The sequence below is a fragment of the Pleuronectes platessa genome, chromosome 9, assembly GCF_947347685.1.
Source record: "Pleuronectes platessa chromosome 9, fPlePla1.1, whole genome shotgun sequence".
Lineage (NCBI taxonomy): Eukaryota > Metazoa > Chordata > Actinopteri > Pleuronectiformes > Pleuronectidae > Pleuronectes > Pleuronectes platessa.
The window spans coordinates 27,987,912-28,004,754 of NC_070634.1; the positions used below are offsets into that span (position 1 = coordinate 27,987,912).

General features: G+C 45.2%; 2 protein-coding genes across 5 annotated transcripts in view; one reads left to right on the top strand and one right to left on the bottom strand.

The window, feature by feature from the left end:
* LOC128448755 (germ cell nuclear acidic protein) overlaps positions 1 to 1,549 on the top strand; it is a 3,797-nt gene extending 2,248 nt beyond the window's left edge. Inside the window, exons 5-6 of the mRNA XM_053431528.1 lie at positions 5 to 90; positions 528 to 1,549. Of these exons, the coding sequence (XP_053287503.1) occupies positions 5 to 90; positions 528 to 841 (400 nt within the window). The 3' untranslated portion in view covers positions 842 to 1,549. The remainder of the gene's footprint in view (positions 1 to 4; positions 91 to 527) is intronic.
* Positions 1,550 to 3,778: 2,229 nt separating this feature from the next.
* si:ch73-60h1.1 (calcium/calmodulin-dependent protein kinase type IV) lies at positions 3,779 to 16,817 on the bottom strand. 4 transcript variants are annotated; one of them, XR_008339773.1, is made up of 12 exons: positions 16,252 to 16,817; positions 14,799 to 14,877; positions 14,660 to 14,722; positions 14,380 to 14,462; positions 13,783 to 13,855; positions 11,571 to 11,661; positions 10,479 to 10,553; positions 10,185 to 10,260; positions 9,443 to 9,569; positions 7,577 to 7,729; positions 5,582 to 7,414; positions 3,779 to 4,509 (listed from the first exon to the last, which is right to left on the bottom strand). XR_008339773.1 is itself a non-coding variant. In XM_053431384.1 (12 exons), the coding sequence occupies exons 1-12, from the start codon at positions 16,356 to 16,358 to the stop codon at positions 4,445 to 4,447; spliced, it is 1,464 nt and encodes a 487-aa protein (XP_053287359.1). In that variant the 5' UTR covers positions 16,359 to 16,817; the 3' UTR covers positions 3,779 to 4,444. The 4 variants fall into 4 exon arrangements, 3 of the variants coding, with proteins under 3 accessions (XP_053287359.1, XP_053287358.1, XP_053287361.1); XM_053431384.1 differs by having other exon boundaries at positions 6,943 to 7,414; XM_053431383.1 differs by lacking the exon at positions 16,252 to 16,817 and having other exon boundaries at positions 6,943 to 7,414; positions 14,799 to 16,166.
* Between the last annotated feature and the right edge of the window lie 26 nt (positions 16,818 to 16,843).

Below are 16,843 nucleotides of genomic sequence, written 5' to 3' on the forward strand. Positions count from 1 at the left end.
TCAGTGGAGGAACTCAGCTGTCGTTTCTCTACAATGAACAATCATGTGACTGTGAGGAAGATCATCATCATCATCATCACATCACTGCAGGTTTGATTCCTTTTCTTAATCTTTGTCTGATAAGATTTGAAATGTTTGTCAGGACGGAGCTGAAACGAATGAATGGATTAAAAATCATGTATAGATAGGAAAGCTGCCATCTTGTGGCGATGACATCATCTACAGCCAGAGTCTGTTCAGCATTGATCAAGGGGTGGAGCTGTGGTGTTGAGGTTCCGCCCATACTCACCCTCGACCAATCCAGAGTCAGGCTCGGCTGTCGTTCATGACAGAAACATCTTTACAAACATTTACTTATTCTACTTTGATTTTTTTGTTTGGTTCCTGTCCCATCTGCTAACATGGAGGTTTATTACCTTTACTGCAGCCAGCCACCAGGGGGCGATAGAGAGGATTTAGCTTCAGTGTTTTAGAGCCACATTCTGTGGGTCAAACCTTCTCTCAGAGTTGATCTTCTTCGTCCTCAGATCCTTTCATTCAGATCTTCAGTTTCTCTCCGTCTCAGTATGCAGGACGCCACCTACTGGTCTGTCTTGTCTCTGGACTGACATCACCTCCGCATGACGTCCTGTGGTGGGTCGACGACACCTTGAGGACATCAGCTAGCACGTCTCTGTCAGAGGAGGAGGGCGGAGCCTACCGTGCCACCTCAGTGTGGGAGGTGCTGGCAGCCGACTGGAGGAGCGAGTCTGTGTTTTGTTGTGGGACGGTCCAGGAGGGACGGGTTTACAGACGGAGACTGTGTCCACATGACCGACATGGATCAGACAGTCTGGTATAATTGAAATATGAGGTTTCATGATGGCGCCCCCTACTGACTCATTACTGAGTCCAGTGTCTGAACTTGTGATGATTTTAATAAACATTGTTTAGACCAGGGCTCTTCAACGTTTTTCCAGCCAAGGACCCCCAAACCGGTGGAGAGATGGAGCAGGGACCCCCTACTATATATATTGTATACAATTGTGTTTTATATTAAACTAGGGCCCTATATAAGCATAGCTACCCTGTTATTATGCTTGCAATACTAAGCTATTCAAATATTACACAGGTTCATATATTCATGTTTTTAATTGAAACATGTGCACGGTACAGGCTGGCCATGCCACTGCCATTTATAAACATAACTCTTGCATACAAAACGGAGCTATTAAAGTAATTCACAGATTCATGTTTTAATTTTAAACATACATGTAGAAGAGACAGTGAATCCTCAAGCCATCTATGGCTGCCACACATACTCCCACATCAGTGAGATGTGGGACCCTGAAGGGAAGCACACAACTTATCTTGTCTGGCAGAGGGTCAAATCAGCCTCACAATATGTCCGATGCATGTTAATGTGTATTTAAACAAATTTAAATTTGTGGGAAAAAAATTGGTTTGAAAATTAATCAAAAATTATAAAAAATTAAAAAAATTGTCTAATCAAACAAACATTTCGCGACCCCCCCTGCAGTACCTCTGCGGACCCCCTAGGGGTCGCGGACCCCCTGTTGAAGACCTCTGGTTTAGACCGATGTCCTCTGAGGGTTGTGTTCCTATTCGATGGACGAGGTCACCTGTGAGAGTAAATATACAGAGGATCCTAAAATATGTTATTTTATTTATTATATTAATAAAGTCAACATTGGAGATTACGATACACTGTAAAAAGTTTATACTTCAAAAATTAGTGTTTTTTCTCCAGTTGTTTTAACTCATGAAACAGGAATAAACTAAAGTTCATTTGAGTGAAGTGAACTTTAGTTGTTGGATGTTTTTTGTTTGGTTGGATGTTTGAAATGGCTGGATGTTTGATTGGATGTTTGGTTGGATGTTTGATGTGTTGGTTGGATGTTTGGTTGGATGCTGGATGTGTTGGTTGGATGTTTGGTTGGATGCTGGATGTGTTTGGTTGGATGCTTGATTGGATGTTCTGTTGGATGTGTTTTTATTGGATGTTGGATGTGTTTGGTAGGATGTTTGGCTGGATGTTTGATTTTTGAATGGCTGTTTGGTTGGATGTGGTTGGATGTTGGATGTGTTTGGTTGGATGCTAGATGTATTTGGTTGGATACTGGATGTGTTTGTTTGGATGTTCTGGTGGATGTGTTTGATTGGATGTTGGATGTGTTTGGTGGGTGTTTGGCAGGATGTTGGATTGGCTGTTTGGTTGGATGTGGTTGGATGTTGGATGTGTTTGGTTGGATGTTTGGTTGGATGTTTGGTTGGATGCTGGGTGTGTTTGGTTGGATGTTTGGTTGGATGTGTTTGGTTGGATGCTGGATGTGTTTGGTTGGATGCTGGGTGTGTTTGGTTGGATGTTTGGTTGGATGTTTGGTTGGATGTGTTTGGTTGGATGCTGGGTGTGTTTGGTTGGATGTTTGGTTGGATGTGTTTGGTTGGATGTTTGGCAGGATGTTTGATTGGATGTTCTGTTGGATGTGTTTGGTTGGATGTTTGATTGGATGTTCTGTTGGATGTGTTTGATTGGATGTTGGATGTGTTTGGTGGGTGTTTGGTTGGATGTTTGGTTGGATGTGTTTGGTTGGATGTTGGATGTGTTTGGTTGGATGTTTGGTTGGATGTTTGGTTGGATGTGTTTGGTTGGATGTTTGATTGGATGTTCTGTTGGATGTGTTTGATTGGATGTTGGATATGTTTGGTGGGTGTTTGGCAGGATGTTGGATTGGCTGTTTGGTTGGATGTGGTTGGATGTTGGATGTGTTTGGTTGGATGTTGGATGTGTTTGGTTGGATGTTTGGTTGGATGTTTGGTTGGATGTGTTTGGTTGGATGTTTGATTGGATGTTCTGTTGGATGTGTTTGATTGGATGTTGGATGTGTTTGGTGGGTGTTTGGCAGGATGTTGGATTGGCTGTTTGGTTGGATGTGTTTGGTTGGATGCTGGATGTGTTTGGTTGGATGCTGGGTGTGTTTGGTTGGATGTTTGGTTGGATGTGTTTGGTTGGATGCTGGGTGTGTTTGGTTGGATGTTTGGTTGGATGTGTTTGGTTGGATGTTTGGCAGGATGTTTGATTGGATGTTCTGTTGGATGTGTTTGGTTGGATGTTTGATTGGATGTTCTGTTGGATGTGTTTGATTGGATGTTGGATGTGTTTGGTGGGTGTTTGGTTGGATGTTTGGTTGGATGTGTTTGGTTGGATGTTGGATGTGTTTGGTTGGATGTTTGGTTGGATGTTTGGTTGGATGTGTTTGGTTGGATGTTTGATTGGATGTTCTGTTGGATGTGTTTGATTGGATGTTGGATATGTTTGGTGGGTGTTTGGCAGGATGTTGGATTGGCTGTTTGGTTGGATGTGGTTGGATGTTGTATGTGTTTGGTTGGATGTTTGATTGGATGTTCTGGTGGATGTTTGATTGGCTGTTGGATGTGTTTGGTGGGTGTTTGGCAGGATGTTGGATTGGCTGTTTGGTTGGATGTGGTTGGATGTTGGATGTGTTTGGTTGGATGTTTGGTTGGATGCTGGGTGTGTTTGGTTGGATGTTTGGTTGGATGCTGGGTGTGTTGGTTGGATGTTTGGTTGGATGCTGGGTGTGTTTGGTTGGATGTTTGGTTGGATGTGTTTGGTTGGATGCTGGGTGTGTTTGGTTGGATGTTTGGTTGGATGTGTTTGGTTGGATGTTTGGCAGGATGTTTGATTGGATGTTCTGTTGGATGTGTTTGGATGTTGAGCTAACCCTGGTGGATAAGATGAAGTGAAACTGAACTCAGATCAGTTCAACCTGCTTTAATCTGATTCGATCAACAAAATTAAATAATACATGCAATGACAGTTTATAGGTCATCCTTCAAAATAAAAGAGCTACAGGTTTCATCCTTCAAAATAAAAGAGCTACAGGTTTATCAAACACAAGACGATACGTTTACAGGCAAGGCCCCGCCCACCCCAACCTCAACCACGCCCCCACAGGCAGATTAATATAAGTAAAATATTCATGTTTGTACAGAAGAGTAAAGATTCGCCCGAGTTTCTCACCTGAGGAACACACACATCTGTCAGAGCTCCTCGACCAATCAGAGCCCCTCAGCCTCAGGTCAGAGGTCAGAGGTTTGTGTTCACTTCCTCTTTAAAGGGACCAACATGTTTGTACGGTGGCTGAGACAGAACAACACACACAGCGATCACAAGACAACAGCTGCTTGACAGCTCCGCCCCCTTTTAAACCTCATCCTTGTTGCTAGGGTTACACCTGGTGTAGTTTTCCAGCCTCTGAACCGGAGACTGGTTCAAACTGGTTCAAACTGGTTCAAACTGGTGTAAACTGATGTAAACTGGTATAAACTGGTCTCGTTTCAGTCTGAACAGAAACTGGGACTTTAGTTAACGATGACGCAGACGTTCTCTTCCTGATTGGTTCTGATCAGTCACATGACTCGGCTAAGCTCCGCTGTGCAGTTGAAGTGTCTGAGCCACCGTTGGTTTGTTTCCTCTATTGGAAGCCCCTGTAGAAAAAGAGGTAGAACGTGTGGTTTCAGATCAGATGAGAAGTTTGAATCTGTTATGTTGGAATCACACTGAACGTGTCTCAGTCCTTTTAAAACCAACTCTGTACAAACACCAGGTTTCAATAGAAGCTCACGAACACAACATGTCACTGAGGCTAAAACTACGACATCTACTCGTAGAAAGGATAAAAAAGTCCAAGTAGATTTTTCTCTGTGAAAAGCAGAAATCTGTTATTTTCACACTCATGCTCCGAACAGAGACAAGGAGAAGGAGGAGGAGGAGGAGGAGGAGAAGAGGAAGAAGAAGAAGAAGAAGAAGAAGAAGAAGAAGAAGAAGAAGAAGAAGCAGAAGAAGAAGAAGAAGAAGAAGAAGAAGAAGCTCTCACTCCTTCATATCACTGTCCACATTTTCCATGTTAATAAAGTTTAATAAAATACAATCACTCATCTCCGTCATGACCGTCTGAGGAAGAATTCATCTTCTGAACCAGAAGAAGAAGAAGAAGAAGAAGAACTCGGACTCGTTCACACCTGGTTGGCTTCAGAGCTTCTGAACCTGAGCATCAGGTGTGAACGGTTCTTCAGAGCAGAAGAGCAGTTCTGGGTCTGGATCAAACTGAACCAGGTTCTGTTGGTTTGCAGTGAAAACACTTTGTTGGACAGTTTGGACTTTTGGACCAATCACAGGAAGAAGAGACAGAGTTAAACAAGAGAAGAAGAAGAAGAGGAAGCAGCTGCAGTCTTCACCTCCGACAATATAATGTTTGAACCACGAGGACGCTCGTGGGGTGCTTTTGAACTAGTGGAGTACTGTAGTACTGTGGAGTACTCCGCGAGGGGTAGAGCGGTCGTCCTCCAACCAGAAGGTCGGCAGTTCAATCCCCAATCGTCCCCATCTGCATGCCGAAGTGTCCTTGGGCAAGATGCTGAGCCCCGAACTGCCCCTCATGGAACAAGAAGTGCTGCTAATTGATGCTCTGTTTGAATGTGTGTGTGAATGGATAACTACTGTCAAGACATTGAGTGTCATCAAGACTAGAAAAGTGTTATATAAGTACAAACCATTTACCATTCAGAGTACTGTGGAGTACTGTAGTACTGTGGAGTACTGCGCCTGGAGGGGCTGATGCTGCTAGTGATACCATCATGATGTTACCATGGCAAACAGGTGAAGCTTCACTCCTTTCCTCCATTCAAACAGAAAGACTACCCCCCCCCCCCCCCCCAGCTGACAACACGCCCATGTCAGACGCCGCCTACGAACCATCAGAGTCAAGTACAGGTAGGCTCCGCCCACGCAGGTGATGACGACAGGACGTTCGTTCTTTAGTCTCTAAGTTACAACTGAAACCAGAACAGATCAAAGGAAATATGGATCAAAGACATGAGGCTTCAGATCTCAGATCAGAACCTAAGATCTGCTCCCAGCAACATAACGTTATGAACCTGAGTTAACAGCAAGTGGATTCCACACGTGTCCAGAACCGCTTCACTTCACTGGTTCACATTCAGCTGTTAAACTTTTCTTTATGTGGTTAGAACCAAACTCAGAGACTTAGTTTGATCTGAGCCTGAAGAGTCTGAGGGTCTCAGGTTCATGATGATGCACTCATGTCGTATCGTTTAACACGTGAGTTTACGTAACCAGCCTCCGACTTCTTACATTTCGTGATAATTGTTATTAATGGAAGATAAACCACCAATAAAATCCAACATTAACACTATAATTATATATTCAGAGACATATTTAATCTCTTGACTAAAACAGCAATGTTTTACACACAACTGGAAAATTATCATTTATGATAATATCACAACAGTATTCAGCAAGAGGTCAGAGTTTAGCAGAAAAGTTTCCTTACTATTGATATGATAGAAGTCTATGTGAATGCTGCCCTCTGGTGGTTGTCACCGCCACAGAAACAGAGACTATGAACACTGACTCGTTTTCATGGAAGTTCACTTTTCATTGATAACAAAATAACATTTTGTAAAGTTTCTTGATTTTCTTAATTTTCCATCAAAGGAATTGACTCTTCTCCGGGTCAATGAGCCTTGTTTGACTTCCTGCAGCGTGTTGGCCCTAAACCATTCTGCTCATACTTGACCACGCCCACTAACGTTAACACTACTTCTCACGTCATAACCACGAGAAACCGGGTTTCACCCGAAGGCTGCGTTTAGAGGATGTTTGGGAGGATCCGGTTCAGTTAGCCTTTAGCCTCGAAAAACCAGCAGCTCAACCGCAGGTAGAAAGCAACTGTGAGTGTGTAGCTGTTAGCATGTTAGCAACAGCTGATGGAGTAGCATTGGAAGAGGTGGCTACAGGAAAAATGTTTTAAATGAAAGAAGTTGGAACCTCGTGATTGTTGTGATTGTATGAAACTGGGGCCACTCTGTCAGGTGATCACTGGCCATGGGGCATCTTACTGGCTGGTTCCACCACTGGCGTGAAGCCATTAGTGAGGCTGCTGGGACTCGAGGGCGTGGCCTCGACTCTGGAGGTGGGCTCTACCATGGAGCAGCTCTTTTGCGGCAGTCGGGGTTGGACCAGCACAGTCTTAGGACAGACGGACGCCTGCCGCAGCCCGTCGGCCCGCAGCGGCGGCCTAGTGGGGGGGGCCTCAGTGGCCGTGACATCAGAGCTGGGGGGTTTGAGAACACGTGGAGACGAGGGGCTATGAGCACTTTTGTCGGTGGGCTTTGATTCGGCGTCTTGTGGCTGTTGATCTGAGGGCGGGGCTTCATGGTCTGAAGGGGCGGCGTCTGTGGAATCAGGAGGCTGGTCCTGCTGCATGCTGCTCTGCCTTGAAGCCCCTGAGCCTGGAATCTCACAGCTGTCGGTACGACGCCGCGATCCCTCGTGCATGCGGCTGGTGGCTACGACGGCCTTCATGGCAGCCTGTCCACACACAAACAGTAATCATCTGGTTTATTAGGTTGTTGGTGTTTTTACTGTTTGGTTTGTAACTCTTCAAATGGAACTGACTCAGTGGACAACAAACAGAAACAAGTGGATTTGATGTGTTGTATAAACTTTGACCTCTAGATAAGGTCTCCTCACCTTGAGCTTACGCCGAGCATTGAACTCCTGTAGTTTCCTCTGAGTGGTGTCCATGTGTGAGAAGCGGGCGGCCTTCCCCAGCACCCAGGGATGGTGCAGAGCCTCCCGGACACTGAGGCGCTTGTGAGGGTCCAGCACGATCAGCTTGCTCACCTGATAAGTGCAGTTTGAGTCTCAAATCAATATAGAGTAAAAGGTTCTGACGTCATTACAGACAAGCTCTGGTCCACTAATGTCTCAAGTCACTCCAGAAATGTTTAGTTAGAATTCTTTACAAGTTCATGTCCAGGACCAAACTTTTGTTGTTCCAGACGTGTCCAGGACTCGTCTAGTACAAGTTCATGTCAGCTCAGAAGTTGTTCCAAAAATAATCAGAAGAACCAGGTCAAGTTCTGATTCAAGTTCAATTCAAGTTCAATCAAGGCAAGTCTCAAGTTGGTCCAAACAGAATCCAAGTCCCTGCGGAACCAGGTCTGAAATCCTTCTGAAACATGGTCTCACATCCGGACTCGGGTCACTGAGATAAGACCAAAGATTTGGATTCAAAGAGTCAATATGAAGCTCACATCATTTACACAAGTCTGAGTCGTTTGAGACAAATTAAGTATTTTACCCAGAGTTCAGTGCAGGTCTGAAAGCAGCTTATGTCACGCCCCTCACTCACTCCCAACACCGCCGTAATCCTGGTTCACTCCCTCTTCACTTCCCACCTGGATTACTGCAATTCCCTTCTCTTTGGTCTCCCACACAAACTCCTCCATAAACGTCAACTGGTACAGAATGCTGCTGCCCGTATCGTCACTAGAACACCACCCATCAGTCACATCACCCCCGTTCTACATCAACTCCACTGGCTTCCTATTAAACACCGCATTGACTATAAAATCCTCCTCCATACATTTAAGGCCATCCATAACCTCGCTCCTCCATACCTTTCTGCCCTCCTTCATATCAATGCCCCTACCGGTCGCTCAGGTCTGCTTCCTCCATCAGCCTGACCCCCCGAGCCCATCTGTCCACCATGGGATCTAGAGCCTTCAGCCACTCTGCCCCTCACCTCTGGAACTCCCTCCCCCCTGACATCAGGAACATTGACCCAAATTCAATCACTCTTTTTAAATCTAGCATCAAAACCCACCTGTTTAGGCAGGCGTATAACTTTTAATGTTCCTGTCCGCTGAAGCTGTTGTTCTGCTGCTGCTCTGCTTTGTGCTTTTAAAATTTTTTATTTAACTGTATTGTTGACTGTTGTACGGCGACCTTGAGTATCTTGAAAGGCGCCTTATAAATAAAATGTATTATTATTATTATTATTATGTCTGAAGTGTTTTAAGACCAGCACCAGTCAAGTCCAAGGACACCTAAAATCTCAAGTATATCTAGACAAATGTAATTTAAAGGAAGAGGAGGCAGGACACACTGGTGTCCCTCAAACCACTGGTGTCCCTCAGAACACTGGTGATCATGAAAGGAAAAATGTGAGGATAACTTATGTCCAATAATAATGACATGAAGAATGGGCTCAGAAAATGGGTTCAGGTTCATTGGAATACATTTTTTTTCTCCATTTTTCCACACTGAGCTGTTCGACCTGGATCTTCATGCCATTAGTTTTACACATAGGTTCTCCTCAAATTCTTTGAAGTGTAGTTGAAGTTTCCAAGTCGACTCATCTCAGACCTGAATGTAACAGTCGCACGTTATTAGCCTTCATCAACTAAGAATGTGTGTGTGTCCTGGACGAAGGCGGCAGGTGACTAAAGTAAGAAAACATGTGTTAAACATGTGTAATATTTTGGCTAAGACACATTTTGGACTATTGAGTGAGATAAGATGCGTTAAACTTCATGTTGAGATGAAACTCACCAGGTCCTTGGCATTGAGGGAAACCTCGTCCCACCACGGAGACACAAACTCGTAGTCACAGTTGAGGATTCTGCTGTACATGTACTGATCGCCCCTCGGGTCGAAGAAGGGCTCGAACCCACACAGTCTGCAGACAGGAAGTTTATATTATCTAAGAAGTTATAGAATCTCTCTCACATGGTTATCTCACCACTGTACATCCGGAAGGATATGTAGAAAAACAATATTTACAACAAGGTAAATTTCTATTTAACGCCAACAACCATAGTTTTATGTTGATGGGAGGCGGAGCCAAAAAACACAGATTTTAATCGATAATTGATTCAGATTCAGTTAAAAGCTTCAGTGACGGAGGTAAAGCGATCTTTGTGAGGACCAGTTTGAATATACAACCTACAGAGTGAGGACATTTTAATCCCCTTTAATGGACTGTTAGGGGTTAAGACTTGGTTTTAGGGTTAGGCATTTACTTTGGATGTTAGGGTGGGGGGCTAGGGAATGCATTATACCAATAAGTGTCCTCACTAAGAAGCTGTACAACCATGTGTGTGTGTGTCTGTGAGTGTGTGTGTGTATGGGGGGGGTCTGTGTATGTGTGTGTGTGAGTGTCTGTCTCTGTCTGTCTGTCTGTGTGTGTTTGTGTGTGTGTGTGTGTGTGTGTGTGTGTGTGTGTGTGTGTGTGTGTGTGTGTGTGTGTGTGTGTGTGTGTGTGTGTGTGTGTGTGTGTGTGTGTGTGACTCACAGGATGTAGAGGATGACGCCCACTGACCACATGTCCACTTCAGGTCCGTAGGCGTTTCCCCTCAGAATCTCTGGAGCTGAAGACGGAGCAGATGGACGAAACTGAGAAATCCCACAGAGCAGCACCTGCCTGAACGCAACACTGCCTGATACCACATGACTACTGCTGATCTAGTACTAGTACTACACCATCTACTACATCTGGTACTGATACTACATCATCTACTACATGTACAACTGATAATACACCATCTGCATGTAGTACTGCGTGTACTGTCAATGGTGGTGTACTAACCGCAGTATCCCGGGGTACCACAGACCGTCTTCATGGTAACTTGGTCATCGATGATTTTGGAGAGACCAAAGTCGGCTGAGAGAGGAAGAGAAAGTTTCCTTATCAGATCTGAACGAGTAATAACTAGTCATGATAACTACTCTCTCATCTGTTCTAACAAGTTCCTGAGTTCTGCTCATTTTCCTTCTCAAGTCCAAAGAAACCAGGAAGCTGCTCAGTCGTGCCAGCGACGGTGAAACCAAACTGCAAATGGCTCTCGTCATACTTGCGAAGCTTTGTCTTCCTCGCAACAGGCGCATCGGTTGCCTGACTTTTACGAATCAGAAACTTGTCCATAGTTGTGTTTGTTTGCTGATACAGTGTGTGTGATGTTAATAAAGTTCTAATTGCAACACGTGGTCTTGTGAGTGTGTTTGTATGTGTGGCTGTGAGCGACTTGCACAATAATGAATAAGGCTGTGCTAGGCAATGGTTCCTAACAAAACGAACAGAACACAATGTACAGGGACAGCACAGAATAGTGTTCAAGTGCTGCTGTTTTATTTGTTGCAACACGCTGGATGATGTAAAGGTCGGTGTTAATGAGAAAAGGGCTAGCTGCAGTTGGAAGACGTTAGCTAGCTAGAAGGCTAGCTCTTGGGGCTATGAGCTTTCTAAAAAGACTGTGGAGCAAACGACTCCTTAGATTAGCTACGAATAGGCCGGCTGCAAGTGCAGGAAGGTTTTACTAAGGAAGGAGTGAGTCTTTAAAAAGACTGTTTATAAAGCAATGAATATCTGAATGATAGAGGAAACGAGAGCAGTCACACAGACTCTGCAGGGTGTGGTCTCAGTGAGGGGGAGCTGACCAGGCCTGCAGCTACTTTATACTCGGAAGCGTACGAGCAACTCGCGTTCAAATGATAACACTCCTCTTGTGATTGGTGGATCAGGAAGCAAACAGTATTTGATTTGTTTGTGTCAGTCCAGCTCCTTCCAGTTCACCAGTGAGGGAGCTTCACTAACCAGTGACCGTCTGTGACATCACGCCCCCTCTGGAGAGTGTTCACACCCCATCAGGGGGGCGCACCCCCCACTTCAGACGGTCCTCACCTATCTTGAGCGGAGCGTCCAGTGACAGGTCGGCATACAGCAGGTTCTCTGGTTTCAGGTCACGGTGCACCACGCCATGTTCATGTAAATACTGAAACACAAATACACAATGTCACTGAACTACACATTGAGCTCTAACAGCGCCTCCTGCAGGAGGTACAGCTCCCAGCAACAGATCAGACAGGAACACAGAGCCTTCAGGTGATGCTGGTGGTGGTGGTGGTGGGGGGGGGGGGGTCTATGGAGTATCTGGCAGCACGGACTTAACCACATAACAAAACTGAAGTGGCGATTGTTCTCTTCCTGCCCCCTGTAGCCCCGCCCCCTGATCTTAGATCAGCTGCTGCTAAAGTTTAGCTAATTTCTCTAAAAACCTTGGATCCAGATATATGAGGTCCGTTCAAATATAAAAATTTAAAAATGTGACTTCAAACTGATGAATTACTGTTGAGGATTCAACCAGACCCATGTTAACACAACAGGTCCACGAGGGGGGACACAACCCAGACCCATGTTAACACAACAGGTCCACGAGGGGGGACACAACCCAGATCCATGTTAACACAACAGGTCCACGTGGGGGGACCGGCCAAGATCCATGTTAACACAACAGGTCCACGTGGGGGGACCGGCCAAGATCCATGTTAACACAACAGGTCCACGTGGAGGGACACGACCCATATGTTGAGAAACTCAGTTGTAAAACAATGTTGATGTGTTCAGGGTCTGCAGGATGGTGGTGATGCAGATTAATGCCACACAGATAAACAGGCGCATGTTTTTCTGCATGTTAAATGTAGGTCAGTGTGTGTGTGTGTGTGTGTGTGTGTGTGTGTGTGTTAATCCACTGGTTTTAATCTGTTCAGCAGGAAGATGGAAGCAGCTGTTACATAAGAAACCTGCAGCTGCTAAACACTGCTGCCATGAGCAACAACAGTACTGTAAACAACACCTTCAACTACAACACCTGTAACTACAACAACTACTGTAACTACAACAACACCTGTAACTACAACAACTACTGTTACTACAACAACTACTGTTACTACAACAACACCTGTAACTACAACAACTACTGTAACTACAACAACACCTGTAACTACAACAACTACTGTAACTACAACAACTACTGTAACTACAACAACACCTGTAACTACAACAACTACTGTAACTACAACAACACCTGTAACTACAACAACTACTGTTACTACAACAACTACTGTTACTACAACAACACCTGTAACTACAACAACTACTGTAACTACAACAACACCTGTAACTACAACAACTACTGTTACTACAACAACTACTGTTACTACAACAACACCTGTAACTACAACAACTACTGTAACTACAACAACACCTGTAACTACAACAACTACTGTTACTACAACAACACCTGTAACTACAACAACTACTGTAACTACAACAACACCTGTAACTACAACAACTACTGTTACTACAACAACACCTGTAACTACAACAACTACTGTAACTACAACAACACCTGTAACTACAACAACACCTGTAACTACAACAACTACTGTAACTACAACAACTACTGTAACTACAACAACTACTGTAACTACAACAACACCTGTAACTACAACAACACCTGTAACTACAACAACTACTGTTACTACAACAACTACTGTTACTGCAACAACACCTGTAACTACAACAACTACTGTAACTACAACAACACCTGCAACTACAACAACTACTGTAACTACAACAACACATGTAACTACTGTAACTACAACAACACCTGCAACTACAACAACACCTGCAACTACAACAACACCTGTAACTACAACAACTACTGTAACTACAACAACACCTGTAACTACAACAACACATGTAACTACAACAACACATGTAACTACAACAACACCTGTAACTACAACAACACATGTAACTACAACAACTACTGTTACTGAAACACCACCTGTGACTACAACAACTGTTACTATAACAACTCCTTCAACTATAACAACACATATAATTACAACAACACCTGCAATTGCAACAACATATGTCACAACAATAACACATGTAACTACAACAACACCTATAACTACAGTAGCTAAACCATAATCAGCTTATTCACAGTTCTCAGCCTCGTTGTATATTTTTGATAAACACAAACTACTGAGTAGTGATATTATTGTTTTCCCGTCTCAGAGAACAAACAGTGAATGAATTTTCTTACCGCCACAGCCTCCAGGATTTGTTTGATGACGTGAGCGGCGTCTCTCTCGCTGTAGTAACCTCTTTCCACGATCCTGCAAATAAACATAATGTTCAAATATCACATGATGTCTGCGTGTACAAAATACTTCAATGGGACAGTGTAGAAATACTCTGTTTGTCACCAGTCTCTATTTAGAGTCTATGGCGAGCCCACTCAGATGGTGGCCCAGAAGCCACCAACCCCGAGTGGCCCAACCAGACAAGCAGAGAATAACAGAGGAAGACATGTTCAGCCTTCAGAAGCTAACCCTAACCCTAACCCTAACCCTAACCCTAACCCTAACCCTAACCCTGACCCTGACCCTAACCCTAACCCTAACCCTGACCCTGACCCTAACCCAGTCACGATCTGTTCTAGACTCCACGTAGCCTAGCAGCATTCAGCCCAGAACGCAGCATGTTGTTGTGAAGATGTGTCGGCTAGTGGTGATGTTGTTCCGATACGACCTCTAGAAACATGTCTGACTCAATGCCTGACAAATACTTGCTTTTGTGTGTGTGTGTGTGTGTGTGTGTGTGTGTGTGTGTGTGTGTGCGTTTGTGTGTGTGGGCGCACCTGTCAAACAGCTCTCCTCCAGTCACGAGCTCCAGAACCAGAGCGATGTCAGTGTCTGTCTCAAAGATCTCCTTCAGCTGGATCTGTTCCAGAATCAGACATTAACAATAACACACCTGATCCGGGATCAGTGGGTTCGAATGGAGAACAGCTTCTAAACCCCACTCCCACAGTGACATCTGAACCCACTGATGACATCACACTGACCCACTTCCTGCCTCACTGATGACATCACACACATACACATACAACAAACAGCAGCGAAACACACGATACTCACGATGTTCGGATGCGTCAGACGCAGCAAGACTCCGATTTCTGTACGAACTATTTTCTTGTCAATCTGAAGCAGAAGAAACAAAGTCAGCAGGAACTTAAGAAGCTGTTTGACCCCTGACCCCTGGTGGAGGACGACTGACCGTTTTCTTCAGGACTTTGACAGCGTAGAGTTTCTGAGTCTGTTTCTCTTCACAGCGATAAACGATGGACGTGGCTCCTCTACAGGAAACACAAAACAACGAGCACCGAGTGGATCGTGAATGCAGCACGGACACAGAACATGTGACATCACACTGTACAATGACATGATTGGTTCGTCTAAATAAGATGTAAAAAGTGTCTCTAATCGGCTGCATTACTTTACTATTATGATGTCATAGTGACATCATAATGACATCATTCCTACCATGTGACCTTCTGATTGTGTCCATCATCGTACAGGATGCAAAGGTTTTTCTACTGTGTATGATGTCACTGATCACATGACATCATATTATGAAGAAGAGTTTTCTTATTCTTATTCAGCTTGAGACCAATTTATAATCGGTTTGTTTCAATCACTAAAAGCTGTGTGTGTGTCTGTGTGTGTGTGTGTGTCTGCTGATCGACATATTAGATCACAGCTGAGTGTGTGTGCGACAGTCCGGTTGTCACGTTGTGTCACTAGCTGGTCCAGCTGTTGTGTTGTCTAGCAACAAAGCTACGTACGAAAGTGTGTTGAATTGAAACATTATGAACCTTTTAAAAATAGAGTGTGAGTGTGTGTCTGTGTGTGAATGTGTGACTTTGTGAGTGAGAGTGTTTCTGTGTGTCTGTGTGTGTCTGTGTGTGTGAGTGTTTCTGTGTGTTTCTGTGTGTGTGTGTGTGTGAGAGTGTTTCTGTGTGTGTGTGTGAGTGAAAGTGTTTATCTGTGTATGTGTGTGTGAAAGTGTTTATCTGTGTGTGTGTGTGTGTGTGTGTGTCTCTGTGTCTGTGTGTCTTTGTGTGTGTCTGTGGAAACAGACAGACACACACACAGCAGTGGCTGGTCTCCATGGCAACAGGTCACCTGGTAACGGATGGTGACATCATTTCACTGTTTCTGCTGAACTGTTGTTGTTGTTGTTGTTTACATATGATGTGTTAACACACAAACAATAAACAGTCTGTACAGCAGTAATCTCGTAGTAATTAATAGTATTTTATATTGTATTTGTATTAATAACCCCTGAGCCAGATGTAGTAGAGTGCCCCCTGGTGGCTGTCTCATCACAACATGTGTCTGATCAGGTGTCCTGGTGCTGGACAGACAGAGACGATTAATGAAGACAACCTGCTGAGAGTGGACGGTCCAGGTCCACCTCCTACCAGAACCCAGTCAGACCCCTTTGCCTGCAGGACCCTGGACCTGGATCCCATTGACTGTAATCCAGACCTGCCCCCCCTGTCCCCTTCATCAATGTGGCCCAGACCTGCCCCCCCCCCAGCCACCCCTGATCATTGTGGTCCACCCTGTCCCCCCTGGCCCCCTAATCAATGTGGTCCCGACCTGCCCCCCCTGCCCACCCGGATCACTGTGGTCCACCCTGTCCCCCTCATCAATGTGGTCCAGACCTGCCCAGCTCGGAGCTCAGGGTGTAGAACTCCTCCACCGTCCCGTCCCGCCTCGAACCCTCGACCCAGAACTCCACCGGCTCAGAACCAGGCCGGGACGTCGGCATGATGACAGCAGAGGGAACCGGGACCAGAGAGGACCAAAGATCACACCGGGACCAGGACCGGTTCAGACCGGGTTAGATGTGACCCGATCAGAACCAGGAGCAGACTAATCCAGATCCGATCTCAGATTTAAATCCAGATTAGAGGAGCGGAGGCGGATGATTCATGATCGTTTTAATCCAGACCAGAACGCGGACGAGGATCCGACCGGAACCGAAAAACACCGAGACCCCCCCACACGGATCAGGAACCGGGATCCAGACGCTCCGGGTCCGGATGTGTCGCAGCTTCCATCGGGCCTCAGACCCTCAGATGTCGGATCGGTTCAGTCCATCCCCTCCCGGGGTGAATCCGGATCTGGGTGAACTGGTCGAGTCGCTCGGTCTCTCCGGAGCCGCGTCGCGCTGCACCGGAGCCCGAACAGAGTGCGGAGCCCGGACTGCCTCGGTGCCGGATGTCGCTGTTTGATTCCCTCCAGATGTCCGCA

Bases quoted from the DNA above. Each gene is read 5' to 3' on its own strand.
- si:ch73-60h1.1 (XM_053431383.1), bottom strand. From the start codon at position 15,014: ATGCAGCCGATTAGAGACACTTTTTACATCTTATTTAGACGAACCAAT. The intron at 10,261-10,478 runs GTTAGTACACCA...CTCCGTCTTCAG, and splicing joins TGGTACCCCGGGATACTGCG to CTCCAGAGATTCTGAGGGGA. The intron at 7,415-7,576 runs GTGAGGAGACCT...GTGTGTGGACAG, and splicing joins ATGCTCGGCGTAAGCTCAAG to GCTGCCATGAAGGCCGTCGT.